The sequence below is a fragment of the Pogoniulus pusillus genome, chromosome 3, assembly GCF_015220805.1.
Source record: "Pogoniulus pusillus isolate bPogPus1 chromosome 3, bPogPus1.pri, whole genome shotgun sequence".
Taxonomy (NCBI): domain Eukaryota; kingdom Metazoa; phylum Chordata; class Aves; order Piciformes; family Lybiidae; genus Pogoniulus; species Pogoniulus pusillus.
In genome coordinates this window covers 18,092,674-18,114,004 of record NC_087266.1, presented here as the reverse complement: position 1 = coordinate 18,114,004, position 21,331 = coordinate 18,092,674, and the positions used below count along the sequence as shown (strand labels likewise).

Genomic DNA, 21,331 nt, shown 5'->3' with positions numbered 1-21,331 from the left:
CCTGACATACAAACCTTTCATTGTATTTTCTCTTCCCTGCCCAATTGAGGGGAGTAATAGAGCGGCTTTGATAGGCGCCTGGTGTCTACACAGGGTCTACCTGCCACAGAAACATATGAAACCTCCAAGGAGTTAGTTGAGACTTTTGCATGTGGAACAGTATCACCAAGAGATCCTTTCAACACCAACTCAATTTTTTCCCCTTAGAGCTTCATAAAATGAAGTAATAGCCTTTAGCACACATTTCTATTCGGCACTTATCTCACAAACAAACTTAAATACTAAGTCCCTGGAGCAAAAGGATGACTTTATAATGAGTTCCTAACAACTAAACAAACCAGTTTCCAAAAAACATAAACACTTCAAAGTGAATGTGGAAGATGCATACATACCTAGAGCTGTCTTCACTCTCTGAATCCTGCTCTTCATCAGAATCTTTGTGTTTATCAGGATCTGGAAGAGTACTTGGATCAAACTCTTCTTCACTTCCACTGTGAGCAAGAAAGGCCACTGTTTCTTCTTCATCCTGCCAGATGAGAAATGGAAGATTAGAAGACAAGTTATGATACTTGTCACAAGTGCATTAATAGGGATGCTCTAGCAAAAAAACAGGAAAATGGAATAATTTCAGCCACCAGTGCTCTCCTCCAAGGCTGTTTGTTAAAGGTTGAAGAAACATTATTCAAAAAAGAAGCACAAAGAATTTATGTTCCAATTGTACCTTCCTAACTGTGTCCTCTTAAATCTACCTAATCTAAAAAATTATTGCTGCCCAAATCTCAACAGTTATCTATGAATGAGTATTTGAGTAACAGGAAGATTTACTGCCTCCCAGAAACACTACTGTAAGTTATATTTCATTAAATGCTCTGACTTAAAACTCATCCAGGTGTCCTTGCAGTTCAAAACCAAAACATTGCTTAAGCTGAATTAACTGCTCTATGTGAGTTTCAGCCATTCACCGCAGTGCTGCACCTTCTTCAGCCTTCCTCCCAACCCCCTTGCTCTTCCTCTTTGGGGTGCAGCTTCCCTCCATGCCTTGGGAGAAGCTGCTGGCATTGCCAAATTTCCCAAGGGTGCAGGAATGCCTCACTAATTCTTTAGAAAAGAAGAAAGAGAAGATGCTGTTCCATAAAAGTTTTGGATAATAAAATTCAGGACAATAAACTTCAGCTGACTGCTTCTGCAGATATAGGCTCAGCTCCACACAGTCCTGGACTCTTTTGTAAGTTTGTGCTAGCAGGCAGGAAGAAAGCAGACAGACTGAAGGGCAAATAGGATTGTTTGTATTTTGTGTGCATATGCAAACAAAAAGCTTACAGGCATTTCTAAGCAACCTAAACCCTAGACCCATGCATATTTATGCTGAAAAGCAAAAATGAATGCCAAGAAACTGTAATTAAAGACATTGCTACCTTTTGTTTACATATCTAATCAACACGCCCACAGCTGAGCTTCCAAAACAGATCTCATTTAAATGATCCTTTATTCTACAAATAATTTCACATCACTAAATATTTAAAGTAAGTGTTCTGATTTGTTTTTCTATCCCAACCTGTACCAAAAACAGCTTGTCCAGCAGGAGTAGAAAATTGATTATGCCCCTGTACTTAGCCCTGGTGAGGCCACAGCTTGAGTACTCATTGGGCACAACAGCACAACAAAGACATCAAGGCTCTGGAGAATGACCAGAGAAGAGCAAACAGGCTGGTGAGGGGTTAAGGAGGGCATATTGTATGAGGAGCAGCTGAAGGAAATGGGATTGTTCCATCTGCAGAAGAGAAGACTAGGGGAAAATCTTATTGCTACCTACAACTACACCTTGAGTACTATGTTCAGTTCTGGGGCCCCCAGTTTAGGAGGGACATTGAGATGCTTGAACGTGTCCAGAGAAGGGTGACAAGGCTGGTGAGAAGCCTTGAGCACAAGCTCTACGAGGAGAGGAGGAGGGAGCTGGGATTGTTTAGCCTGGAGAAGAGGAGGCTCAGGGGTGACCTTATTGCTGTCTACAACTACCTGAGGGGAGGTTGTAGCCAGGAGGAGGTTGCTCTCTTCTCTCAGGTGGCCAGCACCAGAACAAGAGGACACAGCCTCAAGCTACGCCAGGGGAATTTAGGCTGGAGGTGAGGAGAAAGTTCCTCACTGAGAGAGTCATTGGACACTGGAATGGGCTGCCCAGGGAGGTAGTGGAGTCACCGTCCCTGGAGCTGTTCAAGGCAGGATTGGACGTGGCACTTGGTGCCATGGTCTAGCCTTGAGCTCTGTGGTAAAGGGTTGGACTTGGTGATCTATGAGGTCTCTTCCAACCTTGGTGATACTGTGATACTGTGAACTGCCTGAAAGAAGGTTGTAGTGTGGCCAGTGTTGGTCACTGCTCTCAAGTAACTAGCAATAGAACAAGAGGAAATGGGTTTAAGCTGTGGCAGGGGAAGATTAGATTGGATATTAGGGAAATTTTCTTTACTGAAAGACTGGTGAGACATTGGAACAGGCTACCCAGGGAGGCGGTGGAATTGCCACCCCTGGAGGTGTTCAAGAATCATGTAGATGTGGCACCTCAAGATACAGTTTAGTGATCATGAGTGCTGGTTTGATGCTAATTGGAATATTATGACAGAAATTAGATCATTGGATGTGAAATAATAATAACAATAAAGTCAGTGGATTGCTAAAAGGGACAAAAAGCCAAACTAAAAACAATTTGTCCCTCTCTGCTCTGGGACACTTCTTCCTTTCACTTCTCTTTTGCTCCGCTCTAATATCTTTCACTAAGAGATAACAAAGTAAGCTTTGCTGGTTGAGTTTGTCTGTCTGGGAGAGAAAGGGTAGCTTTGAGCCCCTTCCAGGCAGTTTCTTTGTCTAGGAGGGAGTCTGGATTTCAGTATTATTTCTAATTTGTATATAATTGTAAATACATTGTGTATATACGCTTGTAAATTTAGCTCTGCTATAAACATAGCTTCATTTTACTTCCACAATCCCTCTGAGCTGGTCTGGTAAATTTCAATAGCAGGGGGGTGAAGTTCCTTAATCCACCACATCACCGCAGTTGGGTTACAGCTGGACATTACAATCTTAAAGGTCTTTAACAATGCCATGATTCTGATTTTGAAAGAACACTGTCCTCATGTGCACACAGCTCACCAGGATATAATAAAACAATAAAAAACCACCAAACCCAAACCAAAGTCATATCTAAGGTCCACTTTATATTTGCATATAGAGTGAAAAGAGTGAAGGATTAGTCATTGCTGCAAGAGTCCCTTGTTGTTTGTCCAGTGATGCTTTTCCATTGCACCAAAAACAAGAAGAAGAAAGTGATAAAAGCCAAATTTGCCATCATAATGCAGAAGGAAAACACACTAAGCACATATTTTGTTCTTGGCTGCTTTGAGGTAATGGTACAGGTAACTGTATAGCTGGGCAAATAAAATCACTACAAGCATTGCCAGACTCAGCAGCACTGCAAACTGCCTTAAAATCATGTTGATTACCAAGAACTTCAAGTGGTATTTCATAACAAAGTTAGTTTTGGGTTTGTAGGTTTTTTTTTTAAAGTTTTGGGTTTTTTTCTTAAAAAAAACCCAACTAGCTCAGCTTTTAGCACCATATTACAGAGTACTACTAACAACACAAAAACAACTCAATGGTCACCTTTCTGTTAATTAATTTCCATATTTCAAGAGTATTCTGCATTACAGTTTGTTTAAATTTCTTTTAAAATTACATATTTGCTCTTTACTTGTCCCTCCTACTGCACCTATTCTTTCTGTACCACCAGTGCTTACTAATTCCATATTAAAAAAAAACACACACACAACAAAACACAGAACAATCAAACACCCACCCTGAAAAAGTAGCAGTATTTGAAGTTATTGTAGGGAACAAAATGTTTTTCAATACATGTGACACTATGCAACAGAATTCTGTAATACTAACATTTATGAGGAGCAGCTGAGGGAGCTGGGGTTGTTTAGCCTGGAGAAGAGGAGGCTCTGAGGGGACCTCATTGCTGTCTACAACTACCTGAAGGGACACTGTAGTCAGGGGGTTGGTCTCTTCTGCCAGGCAAGCAGCAACAGAACAAGGGGACACAGTCTCAAGTTGTGCCAGGGGAAGTACAGGCTGGATGTTACGAGGAAGTTCTTGCCAGAGAGAGTGATTGGCATTGGAATGGGCTGCCCAGGGAGGTGGTGGAGTCAACATCCCTGGAGGTGTTCAAGAATTACTGCCATGGTCTATTTGACTGGATAGGGCTGGGTGTTAGGTTGGACTGGATGATCTTGGAGGTCTCTTCCAACCTGGTTGATTCTAGGATTCTATGATTCTTATTAGCAGTTACCTTTTAAGATGTGGGCTGTTCAGCCACATTCTCAGTTATGTCAGGAAATGTTGAGACTGCATTCTCTCCTACATTTTGCCTTTTATATATGCACATACACGACAATTACGCATGTACAGATCAAACCTTTGCTTTCATTACACATTCATATTCATTTTTTTTCCAGCAGAAAAAAAGAAGCATAAGGTCCTATTTTTTGTACATAACACTGGGTACGTAGTCATTAACATATTTCTAAGACTCTGAACAAGGGGACACAGTCTCAAGTTGTGCTGGGGAAAGTATAGGCTGGATGTATAGGCTGGATGTTAGGAGGAGTTCTTCCCAGAGATAGTGATTCCCCATTGGAATGGGCTGCCCAGGGAGGTGGTGGAGTTGCCATCCCTGGAGGTGTTCAAGAAAAGCCTGGATGAGGCACTTAGTGCCATGGTCTTGTTGACTGCATAAGGCTGGGTGCTAGGTTGGCCTGGATGATCTTGGAGGTCCCTTCCAACCTGGTTGATTCTATGATTCTATGAAACTGTTGAGAATATAAATATTTATCACCCAGTGCTGAACAACAGAAATTCATTAACTTTCCCCTCTTGCTTCAAATATGTATCAGCCAGTCAGGAAGGAGAAATCTTGCAAGCTAACTTCACACTAATTCCCCATATAAAGTGGAGACAAAAGTAAAATCATAGGTCAGGGTACCACTTGTAAAAGTTCTTCAGACACAAATAGGATGCAATTTACAGACTCGGGATTAGACCCTTCCTGAGGCAATCACTATCAAAGAAGAGATTAACTGAAGGGCAGATTTTGACCACCTGTACCTTACATCTAAAGTTACCATAAAATGTGCTTTGGAGTGCGAACTGATTACAAAGATCAACTGTGGAAAGAAACTCACTCAGACATCAAATCAAGGTAGTCAGGAGAACAGGACTCAGTGAAAATAGCAAGGTGATTGCCATTCTGCTCAGGGTGACAAGCTCTCTCTTTTTTCATACCAGGCTGGCCAAGGTAATTCGCAGTCTAGTTCCACAGAAACTTTGGACAAAGACTTCCATTTTGATCATGGCATTGAAATGAAAACATTTATGCACTGAGGTATAAGGAAATGCTTTTTATGCAAACTCAGCATTTTAGAAAAAATCAGCAACTTTTAAATGTTGCTTTAGAAACCTCCTTGCCTTCAGCCTTCCGCACTGTACCAAGTCAGCAAAGACTTATTGTATGTCATTTGGGGCACACACACCAGATGAGCAAACAGGACATGTTCCTCCACAGCTTCTGCTCTGGTTCTCAACAGAATACCTCCAGTTCAACTTCCAGTTGTCTTTGTTACAAAATGTAATGGCAACTTTGTCTCCTCCAAAAGAAGGCAGAATGGCTGCTGGAATTCAGGTAAATGTGTCAGGCAGGTTAGAAGAAATTTAAAATGAAGAAATGTATGCACCTTTTTAAGAAAACATGCCCTCGAGGGACTCAAACACTCAAAATAGCAGAATAATGTCTCATTTCTACCAGGTACTAGGCACTCAGGTGAAAATTACCTATTACCATCAGATAAAATGAGAGAACTAAAAAAAAAAAGATACCATAAAGACCTGCACATGTATAGAAAAATGACACTTTTAAAGATTTAATTCACAGAATGCATATTTATTCTGACATTCAATGTGTATCTATTGTAATAAGTCTTTACATTTAAAATCCAATTAAATTGTCTGGAGTTGCAGTTTTTATGTTCAACCCTTTAAGGAATTTATCATTTCCTACCAACCAGGTTGAAGGGGGAAGAAACAATCATTTTAGCACTGTCAGTCTTGTCCACAGTACTTCACAAAGCACAGCAAGAGAACATGACTTGATCAGCTAAACCCAGTATCTTTAATATTTGTTTAGAAGTTGGTCAGACAGTTGATAGACTGTTGAGTCTATCAACAGTCACACTCATGCAATATTCAGTTCCTTTTGAGCTATGTCACCCCTTAGCTTTTGCTAGTAATATGGCTCCTCCCAGTTAGTGGTGGCTGTGATTTTAATGATAAGAAAAGGTAAGCTTTAAATACTGCTAGGAGCGTGCCCTACATAAGTACACAACTTAAAAATAGTTAGTATATTATGGCTCATATAGAAGCAGAGTTAAAAAATTAATCCCGTTAATGATCTGACCACAGGCCAATTTTTTATTCATTTTCTTCTTTTTTGGCAATTGTTTTTCAGATAAAAACGAGACTTGTTTCTGGTTCATGTTTATGATGAAACACATTCACCAACAGAGAGGTTTGTAGCATTTCCTTTAAAGCATCTTCCTACAGATTCAACTGATTGCCTTGTCTTTTGGGGTTTTTCACACAGCCTGTATCCCCAGCCCACAACACTGTCCTCTCAGCTGATGCAGGGTTGCTCTGGTATATCATCATCTCCATTTCCCCAAGGGAATACAGCTATGCTGGAAATTCACAAACAGAAATACAGCCTTCAGTGTACCTGGGCTGCTTGATCCAACAGCTGCTTTCATGACCGAAGTTTTAAGACAACCAAGTGCCCAACTGACATATGAAGAGCTAAACCAGGCTGAAATTGGATAACTACACTCCACATCATCTAACGCCCATCGATAGTCTTCAGATACAAACACAAAAAGCATCCTTTCCACTGACGGAATGACCTTGCAAGCTAAGAGGAGAAAGGCCATCTTTCAACTACATTTCTAAGATGTGTGCTGTGGTGTTTAAAGCTAACCTTCATGAACTGTGACCAAGTCATGCAAGCTTTCTTCCTCTTGTTATCTATCCTTTGTCATCTGCTTCAATATTGAACATTACTTCTAACAGATGACTGTATTGGTTTTAGCTAGCTGGCCACACCAGAAGGGACAAAAGTGGGAGTGGGCTACTCCCCTTCCCCACAGTAGCACAATGCAAGTCAGGAGGGCAGACAGTTATTCAACACCAGGCTGATAACACATTCACTGCTAAAGGAAAAGGCTGCCTGGGGCTGAAAGGGGTTATAGGATTTGGAGTGTAATCTATAGCTTATAAAGTTTCCTCTTTCAGGTTTCTGTGGCTTTTTTGGGCTGGGGTGCAGCCCTCTGGTGCACTGGTTCATAGGTGCAGGCAGACCACATTTTGTCTGTCCCCCTGCTGCTACATATGCCATATTTTTTTGTGTGTTATCTGATATTCCTACAGCAGTAAATCTTCCTTAACTCTGCTTCTCCGGTCCATTTCTTCCTTACCACCCAGAGGAAAGAGAAGGGGTGGAAAGAATCCACCTGTTGTGAGTGGACTGCCAGGCTTCAGCTGCCAGCTGAGTTAAAACCAGGACAGTGGCAGATATGTCCACGGCACAACTGGGTTTGTCATTCCTAGCCTTGCTTCATTTCATGTGTAAGTAGGAAGTACAAAAGAGCGGAAAGAACAGAATGCAGGATGTTGCAGGATTTTCAGTTCTCTCTCTGAAGCAGAGATGCACTCAAGGCACAGCATAGATGAGGACACGAATGAGGGCCAAGTGTTTCAGAAGGACTGGCCAAGTTCCATGGGTCTATGTAGAAAGGCTGACAATCAAAAACTGGAGAAACTGAAGTTGTAGGTTAGTCAGACAGACACAGCTTTTGCACTAAGATGGCAGGGACACCCTACCTTAGAGCAGGCTGGCCAGAGCCTCATCCAGCCTGGTCTTAAACACCTCCAGGGATGGGGCCTCAAACACCTCCCTGGGCAACCCATTCCAGGCTCTCACCACTCTCGTGCTCAACAACTTCCTCCTCACATCCAGCTTGAACCTACCCATCTCCAGCTTCGCTCCATTTCCCCTAGTCCTGCCGCTCCCTGATAGCCTGAAAAGTCCTTCCCCAGCTTTTTTGTAGGCCCCCTTCAGATACTGGAAGGCCACAATAAGGATACCTTGGAGCCTCCTCTTCTGCAGCCTGAACAGCCCCAACTCCTTCAGTCTGTCCTCATAGGAGAGGTGCTCCAGCCCTCTGGTCATCCCAGTGGCCCTTCTCTGGACACACTCCAGCACATCCACATCCTTCTTGTAATGGGGGCTCCAGAACTGGATGCTAGAACACAGTGATGCATGCACATTGACATTGAAATCTTTGCTATGTAATGAGAGCAAATCAGTTTGGGCTGGAAATGGCTCCTGCCATAAGCACAGTTCAGAACCACTGAAAACACAAAAATTATAGGAATTTCCACAAATTCCCTTCTAGCTTTTTTATATGAGTAAAGCTTCTGTCTTTCTCATTAGAGTATCCATGTTTCATCTGTAGACTTAATCTCTACAAAGTACTTATTTAAAAAACCTCCACACCAGAACTAACAGCAACACAGAAAGCATGAGGAGAAAGATAACATGATTTGGTACATTTACAAATACAAACTCGCCCACCTGAAAATTAAATGCTGAGAATTTATTTTAAAAGCATTTGCTCCATGTGCATTTTCATTATAATGAGCACCTCTCAAAACTGACCTAATGCTTTCCATTTTTTTTTAATTTGCTCTTACAAGACCCCTGTGGAATACTTATTGAAGGCAAGATTCTTTAAGTTGCTACTAGCCATAATTACCAATATGGTTTTAACTAATATAATTCTGATGAGAAAAGTCAGAATGAAATGACTCTGCTGTTAACTTCAGTATCACTCATTGTACAGAATTGAAAATAGAACTTAAACTCAGTTACTAGGTGGGTGACATCAGAGGCAAAATACATAGTAGAATATATAAAATTTAGACAAGGAAAAGAGTTTAACCTGTTGCATATACTCTTGATTTTAGAGATTGCTTGTTCACAGATGTCACAAGATTGCAAGCCACCAGTTCTGATGTAAGGGAATATGGCCAGAGCAGAGAGGTGGTTTATTTGCCAAACTTAGGATCCTCAGTACCATTAAGAGAGCAGTCACTTCATCTCTGACAATGTATAAAGGTTTTCTGTGCCTGTCATGCTAGCAGTTAAATAGAGATGCTACCATGCATATTAATTCTCCATCTGAAACAAAACTGATTAAAGCATTTAGTAGTGTAAAGGCTTCAAACTAGAGAAGTCTAAACAACTTTTATTTTTAAATCCTTCTAATGCTAGGTTGTCAGGTATCATTTTGCTTACAAGTGAGCAAATGGTACAGGAAAAAAAATTGTTTCATTCACTGTGCCTTATAAAAAGAAATGAGTAAAAAAGCCTGGGAAAATTAAACAGGGGGAACAGATGTGTCCAGAAGTCACAGTATCACACAGTATCACCAAGGTTGGAAGAGACCTCACAGATCATCAAGTCCAACCCTTTACCACAGAGCTCAAGGCTAGACCATGGCACCAAGTGCCACGTCCAACCTTGCCTTGAACTGCCCCAGGGACGGCGACTCCACCACCTCCCCGGGCAGCCCATTCCAGTGTCCAATGACTCTCTCAGTGAAGAACTTTCTCCTCACCTCAAGCCTAAATCTCCCCTGGCGCAGCCTGAGGCTGTGTCCTCTTGTTCTGGTGCTGGCCACCTGAGAGAAGAGAGCAACCTCCTCCTGGCCACAACCAGGCCCTCTCAAGAAAAACAGAAAACCACAATGCAGATTACTGTTTAACATATTTATACTCTGTCTTTCTGAACTTTTAGGTGCACAACAGTCAAGGCTATAAGCTCCAACTACAGAAAGCAATTATCCAAAGTAGTCTCTACGTTCAAACATTTCAACACATCAGCCTCCTCTAGGGAACCTCAGCAAACATACAGAGAGGTTGTGCCTACACAAGAGAATTTCCTCTGTATTGCTTTCTGGTTCTTTTTAAGAAGTCTGCAGGAACTGCCACCTCTGCTGTGATGCAACAGAGGTGACCCATCACCACCACTGCTCAAAGTAGAGACTCTAGGAGCAGAGACCACTCTTTGCTTAGTGGTATCTATTCTTCAAGATCGAAGAGATCAACAGAAACACTGATGTGAAATAATCAGAAGGGAAAACTCTTAAGTCATGTAATTCTGTAAGCTGGTTACTTCTGCTCTTTTTCTTCAAACAGCTGATTTGTATTCGGCACACAAGAAACAGCATCACTGGCACTAAGTACATGTCCTACAACAAGACTTTCATGTCCTCACTGCTCTACTTAACTCACATGCTCTAAATGCTTGTACAAAATATCTATGTGAAATAGTACACTTAGAGTGAGAAATATGAACAAATTCCTCACAGTTCCTTTAACTATTATTGGTGCTTCTACATAACAGAACTCAGAAAAAGAAACCCAGAAGAAGCAATGCTGGTCACAGCACAGACTCGACCGCTTGCTGTGAAAACAAGACCTTGCCTGCCTTTGCTCAGGATCTATTTAGCAGCAGCAATACATACACGTTAGTTCAAATATGCAAACAAGTAACCAGTGAATCAAAAAGCACCTGTCTGTTGCTGTATGCTTGCAAGGTCATTTATTGTTCTTGTTGTTTAATCTATCTTTGCAAGACATCATTTTTTTTCTACAAAATTTAGGCCAAAGAGCCTAAGGGTTAAGTAAAAGACATGAGAGAACAAATGAATGTGGTCTGATGAAGGACAAGGAGGCAAGGAGTGACTGTTCATATCAACAACTGCAAACTTCACGTGACAAGTAAGTAGCAAGCCATGAACATTCCTCCAAAGAATAGAGAAGGCATTAAAAGTTTATATGGGCTCAAAAAGTAGGTAGGTAACAGTAATAAGAAATTATCAAGGGATGGTAGGTACCGCAGTGCTGTGCCGAGGGGACACAGTCTCAAGTTGTGCCGGAGGAAGTATAGGCTGATTTTAGGAGGAAGCTCTTCACAGAGAGAGTGATTTGGCATTGGAATGGGCTGCCCAGGGAGGTGGTGGAGGCACCGTCCCTGGAGGTGTTCAGGAAAAGACTGGATGAGGCACTTAGTGCCATGGTCTAGTTGACTGGCTAGGGCTGGGTGCTAGGTTGGCCTGGATGATCTTGGAGGTCTCTTCCAGCCTGGTTGATTCTGTGATTCTATGATTCTCAAAGTCCCTAAGCTGCAGCTCTCTTCACCCAGGGTGCATAAGATCACAGTTTGAAACTACTCTGCAGCCACAACTGCAGATTTTCCTGAAAGCAAAACTAGAAAGCACTGCCAGATCTAACAGTGAAAAGGGGGAAAGTTTGTCTTCATTTCAACACATAGGCATTTAGGGATGCAATTTTTTACCCCCATTGCTATACTGCTTTCTATCAGTCTTTCAGGGCTTCTCATGCAAATATCACAGTTCGTTAACTCAGTCTAGTAAAGAGAACTATCATCTCATTCTCAGCCCAAGAAGAAAAAGTCTGGAACAATATACTGAGGGGGAAATTGAGACAACATTCTATCAAAAGCCTAACCCTGTGCCTAATAATATTTATGAAACGTGTCAGTGGTGACCACATGCAATGGCTCATTGAAGAACCCACGCTGTACTACTTCAGTACTGCTGCTGAAGTGTTTTATCCTAGTTCCAGTAACTGTGTTTACAACTCTTGGGTTTACTAATCAAAACACAAGTGGTGTATGAATACCAAGAATAGACGATCTAGCACTCACCTGCAAGTGTAATTAGCATATTATAGATTTCTAAAAGGCTTCTCATTACTCCCTGAAAGCCCATACTTAGAGCAAATCAATCTCAAATGCGTTGTGGGCATTGAAAGCATAGTTACAAATTTTAATCTAGGAAATTGCAATTTTCTGTTATGGCTACATTACACCTTACAGCTGTTAATTTGCTTGCCTGTTCATTTCAACATCATCTGAAAAATCTTTATAGTGCACAAATAATGTATTATATCCATAACAACAGGACACAGTACACCGTATGATTGATTATCTTGGCATTTAGCTCTTGTGGGAATTGCTTTTGTGAAACGTGGCTCTACTGGACTCCCTCAAAATTACATTTTGGTAACACTATCTGAACAATCAGACTTAGGCATGGCTAGGTAGAACATTACTAACATTGCACAGGCAGGTACAAACTTCAATTTTTCATCCTGCACCAAAACAATGCTCTCTCACATTTGCTTCTTAAGGAATCAGAGATATAAAAGTTGAGATTATTTGAATCAATAATTATAATCCTGATTAGAATCAGCAAACTTCATTCACACAGTGGTTTACACAAGTAACCAGTGCTACTTTTGTTTCTAGTTCAGTATTCTGAGGCACAGTTGTTTTATACTGGACTTTACACAAAATTTGGTACCATTTTATGACAACTATTTAAAGCCCAAATTTTTCCTTTTCTTTTTTTTTTTCTTCATAACAATGTTAGCAAATGATAGAAGAACCATCACTTATTTAGCAAACAATTGCTATTTTTTTTTTAATCACAGTATATTAGAGGTTGGAAGGGACCTCCAGAGATCATTGGCTCCAATTCCCCTGCCAAAGTAGGACCACACAGGGTAGTTCACACAGGAATGCATCCAGGCAGGTTTTGAAAGTCTCCAGAGGAGACTCCACAACATCTCTGAGCAGCCTGTTCCAGTGCTCTGTCAGCCTCACTGTAAAGAAGTTTCTCCTCATGTTGAGGTGAAACCTTCGATGTTCAAGTTTGTACCTGTTGCTCCTTTTCTTACTGCTGTGGACCACCAAAAAGAGTCTGTCTCATCCACTTGACACCCACCCCTCAAATATTTATAGACATTAATAAGATCCCCCCTCAGTCTTCTCAAGACAAAACAGCTCCTGGTCTCTCAGTCTCTATCCATAGGGGGGATGCATTAGTGTCAAGTTGACTCCCATTACATCTGAAACAGATTTCAACTAAAATTTTAATTATATTCTAAGATGTGTATCTTATGTATATTATTTGACAGCTACTAATTAACAGATTAAGTAGAACCACCTTAAATACAGGAGATGTGTGGAAGAAAAGCTATGTTCATCCTGGTATCTTTCACAACCTTTAAATGCATGTTGAAACATTATGTCAGAACCAGGAAATGATGCAACTTGTTATGAAAACAGTTAACTTTGTCATTTAATGACTGTTCTCTAAATCACATCATTATTTTAATTAGATTCTAGTAATTTTTTTTCATAGATCATTCCTTAATACCTTAATTCTTCCTACCACTTTAGAATCATAAAGAAACTAATGCAACTAAAAAATTAAAATATGTGTTTAAATAACTAGTTTGGTCTTTTTACAGAGCTGTTCAATTTTCATCTATCATGTTATCATCAATAATTACAAGGTGATTTCCCTCCCCTTTATCCCCAGATACTTGCAATGTACATACAAAATGTCAAGGAAAGGGAGAATGGGAAGGATAAATTTAAATCTCAAAGATTTAAAAATGCATAACAGCATGCTTAGAAAGCTGTCAGGGAAAGTAATTTTAATGCTCATTAGGAGCTCAAATGCAAGCAGCTCATTTGCTCAACTGAATTTTTGCATGACACAATCTGCTTGCAGTTATGATTTGCCATACATTAGTAAATACTGGAAACTGAAATAGCAACCTGAAAGCAGTATCTACTGGCTTGAGTATAGACATATTACCAGTTCTCATTAATTCATGGGTCACAACCAACATAAAGGCATAAAATTTTATTACCCTACTAGACCTCCACTAGCAAAAGAATTTAGTATAGCTTCTTGACATCTTGACATGCTTTCTGTAGAATCATAGGACAATAGAATCAACCAGGTTGGAAGAGACCTCCAAGATCATCCAGGCCAACCTATCCCCCAGCCCTATCCAATCAACTAGACCATGGCACTAAGTGCCTCATCCAGTCTTTTCTTGAAGACCTCCAGGGACGGTGACTCCACCACCTCCCTGGGCAGCCCATTCCAATGGCAAATCACTTTCTCTAGCAACAACTTCTTCCTAACATCCAGCCTATACTTCCCCTGGCACAACTTGAGACTCTGTCCCCTTGTGCAACTGCTGGTTGACTGGCAGAAGAAACCAACCCCCACCTGGCTAAAACCTCCCTTCAGGTAGTTGTAGACAGCAATGACGTCCCCCCTGAGCCTCCTCTTCTCCAGGCTAAACAATCCCAGCTCCCTCAATCTCTCCTCATAGGCTTTGTGTTCCAGGCCCCTCACCAGCCTTGTTGCCCTTCTCTGGACATGTTCCAGCACCTCAACATCTCTCTTGAATTGAAGGGCCCAGAACTGGACACAGTACTTAAGGTGTGGTCTGACCACTGCTGAGTACAGGAGCAGAATAACCTCCCTTGTCCTGCTGGCCACAATGTTCCTGATCCAAGCCAGGATGCCACTGGCTCTCTTGGCCACCTGGGCACACTGCTGCCTCATCTTCAGCCCACGTTGATGCAAACCACTACGCTCTGACTAGAAATAAAAATGCAGCAAATAAAACGCAATCCTGACACTCTACAGTAATTTTCATGAGCATTACTCCACAAATTTTAAGCTCTAACTCTGTGATATATCAGCATTTTCCAGAACCTTTACTTGAGATAAATCAACAAAAATAATTCATTCCAGACCTCATATTTCCTGTGAAAAGCTCAAAGACATGAACTAGCTGAACTGTTGTAACAGCAACTTCTTAAGACTAGCAGCAGCTGGATGAGTGGTCAATCTCACTACCCTGACAGTTTCAATACCCTCAGACAAACCTCCTGTTACAAACCCATTACTGGTGCCAATCTGAGAACAGATTGCTCATTCTCATTTACTTTTTAACTATCTGATATCTTTCCTCGATTTCCCTCCTCTACATCATGGCAACTATCACGCAGCCTGGATACAGGTTTGAAGAATGCTTTCTTGGCCTGATGAGATCTGAGATGCAGAGCTACTCCTTGCCCTGAGCAAGGACAAAATGGTTCTCTAAATCTATTTTCTGAATGGATCACCAGTTAAAAAAAAAAAAAACAACCCACACATGTCAGCTGATCTGACATCCAACAGGCAGACAGACTGATTAAGCCAACATGCAACACGTTCTCATGTTTGAGGAGAATTGTAGCAATCAAAGAAGGGCACACAGCCAAAGTGTATAAGCAGAGGGTAGAAGAGCAGAACGGCCACCAAGCCACAACATCACAATGGTTCACATCAGCCACTCCTTTCAGTTAGACTCCCCTCCTTGCAGCAACAGTCCATCTACTCCAGCCTCTGTGGAGCATTTAAAAGCTTGACATAGCATAAAATACATAAACCTCAAAACACATAATGTAGGAAGCTCCACATTATTTGATTTCGTATTGGTCCTGGCTATCTCCCACTGTTGGAACATCAAACTCAGAGGCACGTGCCTGAGTGTGCTGAACTATGAAGATCTGGCAAACTCCTGAAGCACACATGCAAATCACTGTATTTCTGAGTGTCATAGATTGAGTGGAACCTGCTGCTGCTATTCATACCATGCTGCAGACATGCCAGCTTCAAAAAATGAACAAAAAATGGAGCAAAGTATTATAGGGCTTGAAGTTCAGATTGCAGCATGGGAGGCTTCCTGTTCTGGTTGCTGCTTCTGGGTTCCAGGTTCTTGGGTGTTGGCTCTTTTCTGCAGGCATGGTGGTGGAATGGGTGGGAATTCGGAAGCTGCTGAGTTTGGTTTTCTAGTTTATGCTGGTTTTTTCCCCCTGTGTATTTTACTATGCTTCTTTTGCAAATAGGCTAAGATAAGGTAATTGTGAAACATGTTATTAGATTAACTAGATTTATTAGCTAAGGTAATTATACATTGTGCTTATGATATCTTACATTAAACTCTTACCTCATTATCTCAACCCTGAGTTGTGTGTGCTACTTTTCCCCTCCCTTCTTGTGTTGAGAGAGCAGGCAAGTTAGCCCTTGTGCTAAACTATTTACACAGAGGTCCCTATGGGATGCATCAGACCACAAGATGACACTTTTAACTTGTAATTTTTGGGTTTTCAGGCAAATTACTACTTCTTAAGAAAAAAAAATCCAACCAAACTCAGACTGTGGCCATATTAGTGTCGGCTAGAGACTCATTTCTAAGGTTTGATTGAGTCTAAGAACCTACAAAGCCACATGAAAGATAAATTAGCAGTCACTGTGGTTACTGTTTCAATCTTGACAAAAAGTCGAAGGCAGTAACCATAACATACCTCATACAGAAAAATATTATATATTCAATTTCTGCTGTCTTTGCTACCCTGTTAGACAATGACGATGTGGATGTGCTGGAGTGTGTCCAGAGAAGGGTCACTGGGATGACCAGAGGGCTGGAGCACCTCTCCTATGAGCACAGACTGAAGGAGTCGGGGCTGTTCAGGCTGCAGAAGAGGAGGCTCCCAGGTATCCTTATTGTGGCCTTCCAGTATCTGAAGGGGGCCTACAAAAAAGCTGGGGAAGGACTTTTCAGGATATCAGGGAGTGACAGGACTAGGGGGAATGGAGCAAAGCAGGAGATGGGTAGGTTCAGACTGGACATGAGGACAAAGCTGTTCAGCATGAGAGCGGTGAGAGCCTGGAATGGGTTGCCCAGGGAGGTGTTTGAGGCTCCATCCCTGGAGGTGTTTAAGGCCAGACTGGATAAGGCTCTGGCCAGCCTGCTAGGGTAGGGTGTCCCTGCCCATGGCAGGCAGGTGGGATCTAGATGATCCTTGTGGTCCCTTCCAACCCTGACTGATTCTATGATTCTATGATGAATATTTACACAATTCTTCAATTATTAACCAATCTAAAACTTAAAATGACGAAGGAAAACCAACTCCTTTTCTTCCTTAGAAATGTTATATTAAACAAAGAAACAAAAACCTGTGTCTTTGGAACAATGTAAACATTACTCTAATTTTAGAGACATAGCAGTATTTCTCCACCTGAGAACTGGTGAGCCCTGTGTTCTTGGTCCTCTTTACATAGCACACATAACTTTGCAGAAGGAAGACTAAAGTTATCTCTGCATCAGTAGAGTCACCTGGTGCATAAAACCCAGTTGTGATCTGATTGCATTCACAACCCTATCTCCTCACACATGGAACTTTATTGGGTTACACTTCTTTTTTAAACCCTTGCAATTTCACAAAACGTTGAGAATAATATTTAATGACCTACTGAAAATAAATAAATCATTTGTTATATCACATTCTACTTGGCATGCAATATTAGCAGAGAGAACATTTGCTAGAGGTACTGTTAAGTGAAAATCCTTGTTACATTATGCATGACTTCCCAAAGCACTGCATACATAATATCCATCACAAAATTCAGAATGTATAACTAAATCTGGAAGGAAATACATTCAGACCTGCGACATTCAGACCTGTATTCTGACATCTCCACTTACAAGTTTTAATTAAACTTGCTTTTTTGTATTAAGTCTATTTTTATTGAGTAGGCACAGAATCATGTTTTATGCATCATGCATAACTAAAAAGAGATTAAAAAAAGTTATTTGCAAATGCCTTTTTTCTTAAGGAGACTTCATAATTCAAGTCACCGTTCCATAACTTCTCTTTACAGCTGTGATGAAGAGGCACCACTGCTCAACACGATCAACCTGTTTAAGAGCTTCAGCCACCTTGCTGGCAGTCAGTCTCAGCACCCAAAACACTTCCTGTGACAACAGGCTGATAAACGAGACCGCTGGGTGACACAGAGCACAGATTACTTTTGTCAGGAAATAAATTATCAAAAAATACAACCAAAAAGGTTCTTGAATATTTCAGATGCATCAGACTGAGCCTCGTATTCCACAGCTCCTGCCTGCTGATACTGAGGATCTCCCATCACTAAGCAAATGAGCTCTCTTTCTCTCTGCATTTTTCCATGTGATACATCACTGTTAATGAATTTTCATAACTCCCTTCTATCACAAAGATGAAACTCATTAATGCACAGAAGGCTTATTAAGTCTTAACAGCCCTACATGCCTGTATTCTTTCAGAAGCTCTCTACCCTACAAGAGAGACAGAACTACCTGGCAGCAGCCTGGTAACCTATCCCTTTACTGCCCTGCAAATGAAAGCAATGCAACTTGGATTCTGATTCTCTCATGAGGTGTGGTATAATTCACAGCTGGTTTGGGATAATCTCAGCCATCTCCACTGTGAATGCAGAAGCAGCCAAGAGAAAGGTAGTTCCCACCCACGTTCCCAGGTCTTTCTCACTGCATTTTCTCTGACAAGCAATTCACCTTGAAGATATGAACACCAAGCAGTTCTGACCAAGCATTACATCCTGTATCGGCTTGCACACAGTCATGAGTTAAAAGTTCCTGCATTTTTGATAGACAAGAGAAGTTGGCAATGCCTGTTACATTCAGGACCTCAGCCTTGTGAGTCTCTTTAAATGTTCCATTTGCAAAACGAACAGTTTCAAATGAGTCTCAAGTAAGAAATGAAACTAGGGTGCGTAACTAGCTCACCAAATTACCAAAACCAAATAGTACTTCTCAAGCAACCTCTCAAACTGATCTTTTCAAAGGAATCAATACTTTGAGCTTCAGGAAACTGATGAGAATGATATATTGACACTATGACTCCAAACAGGTGGTTTTGTCATTGATTTGGATTGTGTTTTTTTTTTAACCATTAAAATGCTTTTCTTCAAAGGATCCTCTTTCTATATTTGCCAATAAATAGTTTTTCTTGATAGTACTACAGCATTCATCTTTTGACCTAGATAAATGTCCTTTCAGAATAGTCCAAAACAAAATTCCTTGGAATCAGCACATTTCTATTTACAAATTCTTTCTGCTCCGATAGCAATCAAATGCACATAGATTTACTGACTAATTAGTGTTAAGTAGAAGCTGAAAGTAACTCTCTCTCAGAAAAAAGGCTTTGTTGGAAGACCAGAAAACTGTTTTCCCACTGGAGATAAACCTAATTAATATCCAAGAGAAGAAACTAACAACTTCTGGTTTATCTGACTTCTGATTGATCTGAGTAACATCATCCTATTTCCTAAACAGATAGAATATAGTACCCGTTCCATTTTCAGTACTAATTAAGCACAAGTTGTGTTTGAAATGGCCTTTTTAAAATCTTGGTAGTAATCTGCACTACCAGAAAATTACGAATTTACATGTGCATTTCTTCTTGCTTTTCAGAACAGTAGTAGGTAGCCAGAGGCTGGGCAAAGCTATGCACTGGTAGAAATCATTTCCAACACTTTTTGTGTGTATTCAGTTGTGCAAACAGGCATCCCAGAGAGATGACAGTCGTGGACAAACAAAACATGCAGCACACGCTACACATATCTTAGAAGTCAGGAATTTGTGCAGAAGATGTCTTTCTAAACTGCAACCTTTCTACAACAGATTATGTGCATATACTGATGAAATGCTGAATATGCACAAACAGCACCATAATAGGAGGTTAAATGCTGCAAAGATGTGCTGATAAACTAGGAACTACCACCAAACAATCAGCACAAGAACAAACTCAAATAGTGGAAAGTTACTTTTGTTCTAGCTTTGCTGTTTGTGCTTCACTGTTAAAATGTTATATTCAATTTATCACAGAAATGCACTGTACTGCATTCTCAAGATCAATTAATTTCACTTTGAAAACATGAAATACTTAGAATTTCAATCTAGATGTTTTATGGCGCAAATTCTGGACAAGCAGTTTGTGAACTTTGTCTTTATTTTCCTGTTCCTCCTCACTTTTCCAATCTTTGTTATATCTGCAACTCTCTACAACTACCCAAAAAGGAGGTTGTAGCCAGGTGGGTGCCATCTCATCTTCCTAGTAACAAGTGATAGGACGAGAGGAAATGGTCTCCAAGTTGCACCAGGAGAGGTTTAGATTGGATATTAGAAGAAAGATTATATTGAAAGGCTTATCAAACACTGGAATAGCTCCCCAGGAAGGTGGCTGAATGGCCATCCCTGCGGGCATTTAAAAGACAAATAGACGTGGTGCTGAGGGACGTGGTAGTTAGCTAATGATTGGACTTGATATCTTAAAGGTCTTTTCCAACTAAAGTGATTCTATGATTCTGTTTAGTGCTTTTGATGTGGTTTGCATCTCGCATGCTGAAGTCACTTTCACTTTGTTAAAGCACATTTATTTGGAAATGAAGATGCACCAAATTATATTCTGTAGCATTTGCAAAGAAAAAGAAGTGAACAATAAACCTCCTGCATGCTAAACAGAACCACTGACTGCAAGATATACAAGGACTATTGCACCAAAACATTCTTGCTGCTGCTTCACTGGCATCTCTGAATTTGAACAAATGTGGTTCATTAAGCTGAGGTAGAATAAAGACAGAATTGAAATGGAAATTTTCCAAACTGCTCCACTTGTTCATACCTTATTTATGGATTTTATTTTCTTTCCAATATAGGTAGAATGGCACGACCAAAGTGCTGCATATGCTGTAATAAATCAGCTCATCAGTCTTAAACCCATGGTTTCCCCAAAGGGTATAAAAGAGTTAAATGAACTGCCTAAACAGAATAATTATACAGATGGATAAAAAGGGAATTTTAGATTAAAAAGTAAGAGTCAACCATGGTACATTTGTACAAAATGTAGTTGAGACCAGTTAATTCTAGAACCTTTCCAACACAGACAATGCTCACATTTGCTTTATTTAACTGGAGATTTGAGTGCAGTGAGTGTTGGAGCACAATCCTGTGTGAATATTCAACTCCCTGAAATATACTGATACTGTGACTTAAATATAAATATTCATATTAAATACAAATTGTTCAATGCAAGTATGCACACAGGCTGGGATTGCAAGAATACCATCAAAAGGATATTCTTCCCCTGTACTCAGCAGTGGTCAGGCCACACCTTGAGTATTGTGTCCAGTTCTGGGCCCCTCAGTTCAAGAGATGTTGAGGTGCTGGAAACGTATCCAGAGAAGGGCAACAAGGCTGGTGAGGGGCCTGGAACACAAACCCTATGAGGAGAGGCTGAGGGAGCTGGGGTTGTTTAGCCTGGAGAAGAGGAGGATCAAGGGGGACCTTACTGCTGTCTACAACTACCTGAAGGGAGGTTGTAGCCAGGTGGGGGTTGGTCTCTTCTGCCAGGCAACCAGCAATTGAACAAGGGGACACAGTCTCAAGT

General features: G+C 40.9%; 1 protein-coding gene across 1 annotated transcript in view; it reads right to left on the bottom strand.

Moving 5' to 3' along the window:
• DDX10 (DEAD-box helicase 10) overlaps positions 1 to 21,331 on the bottom strand; it is a 207,827-nt gene that overhangs the window by 17,364 nt on the left and 169,132 nt on the right. Inside the window, exon 17 of the mRNA XM_064171186.1 lies at positions 393 to 526. Coding sequence (XP_064027256.1) covers positions 393 to 526 — 134 coding nt within the window. The remainder of the gene's footprint in view (positions 1 to 392; positions 527 to 21,331) is intronic.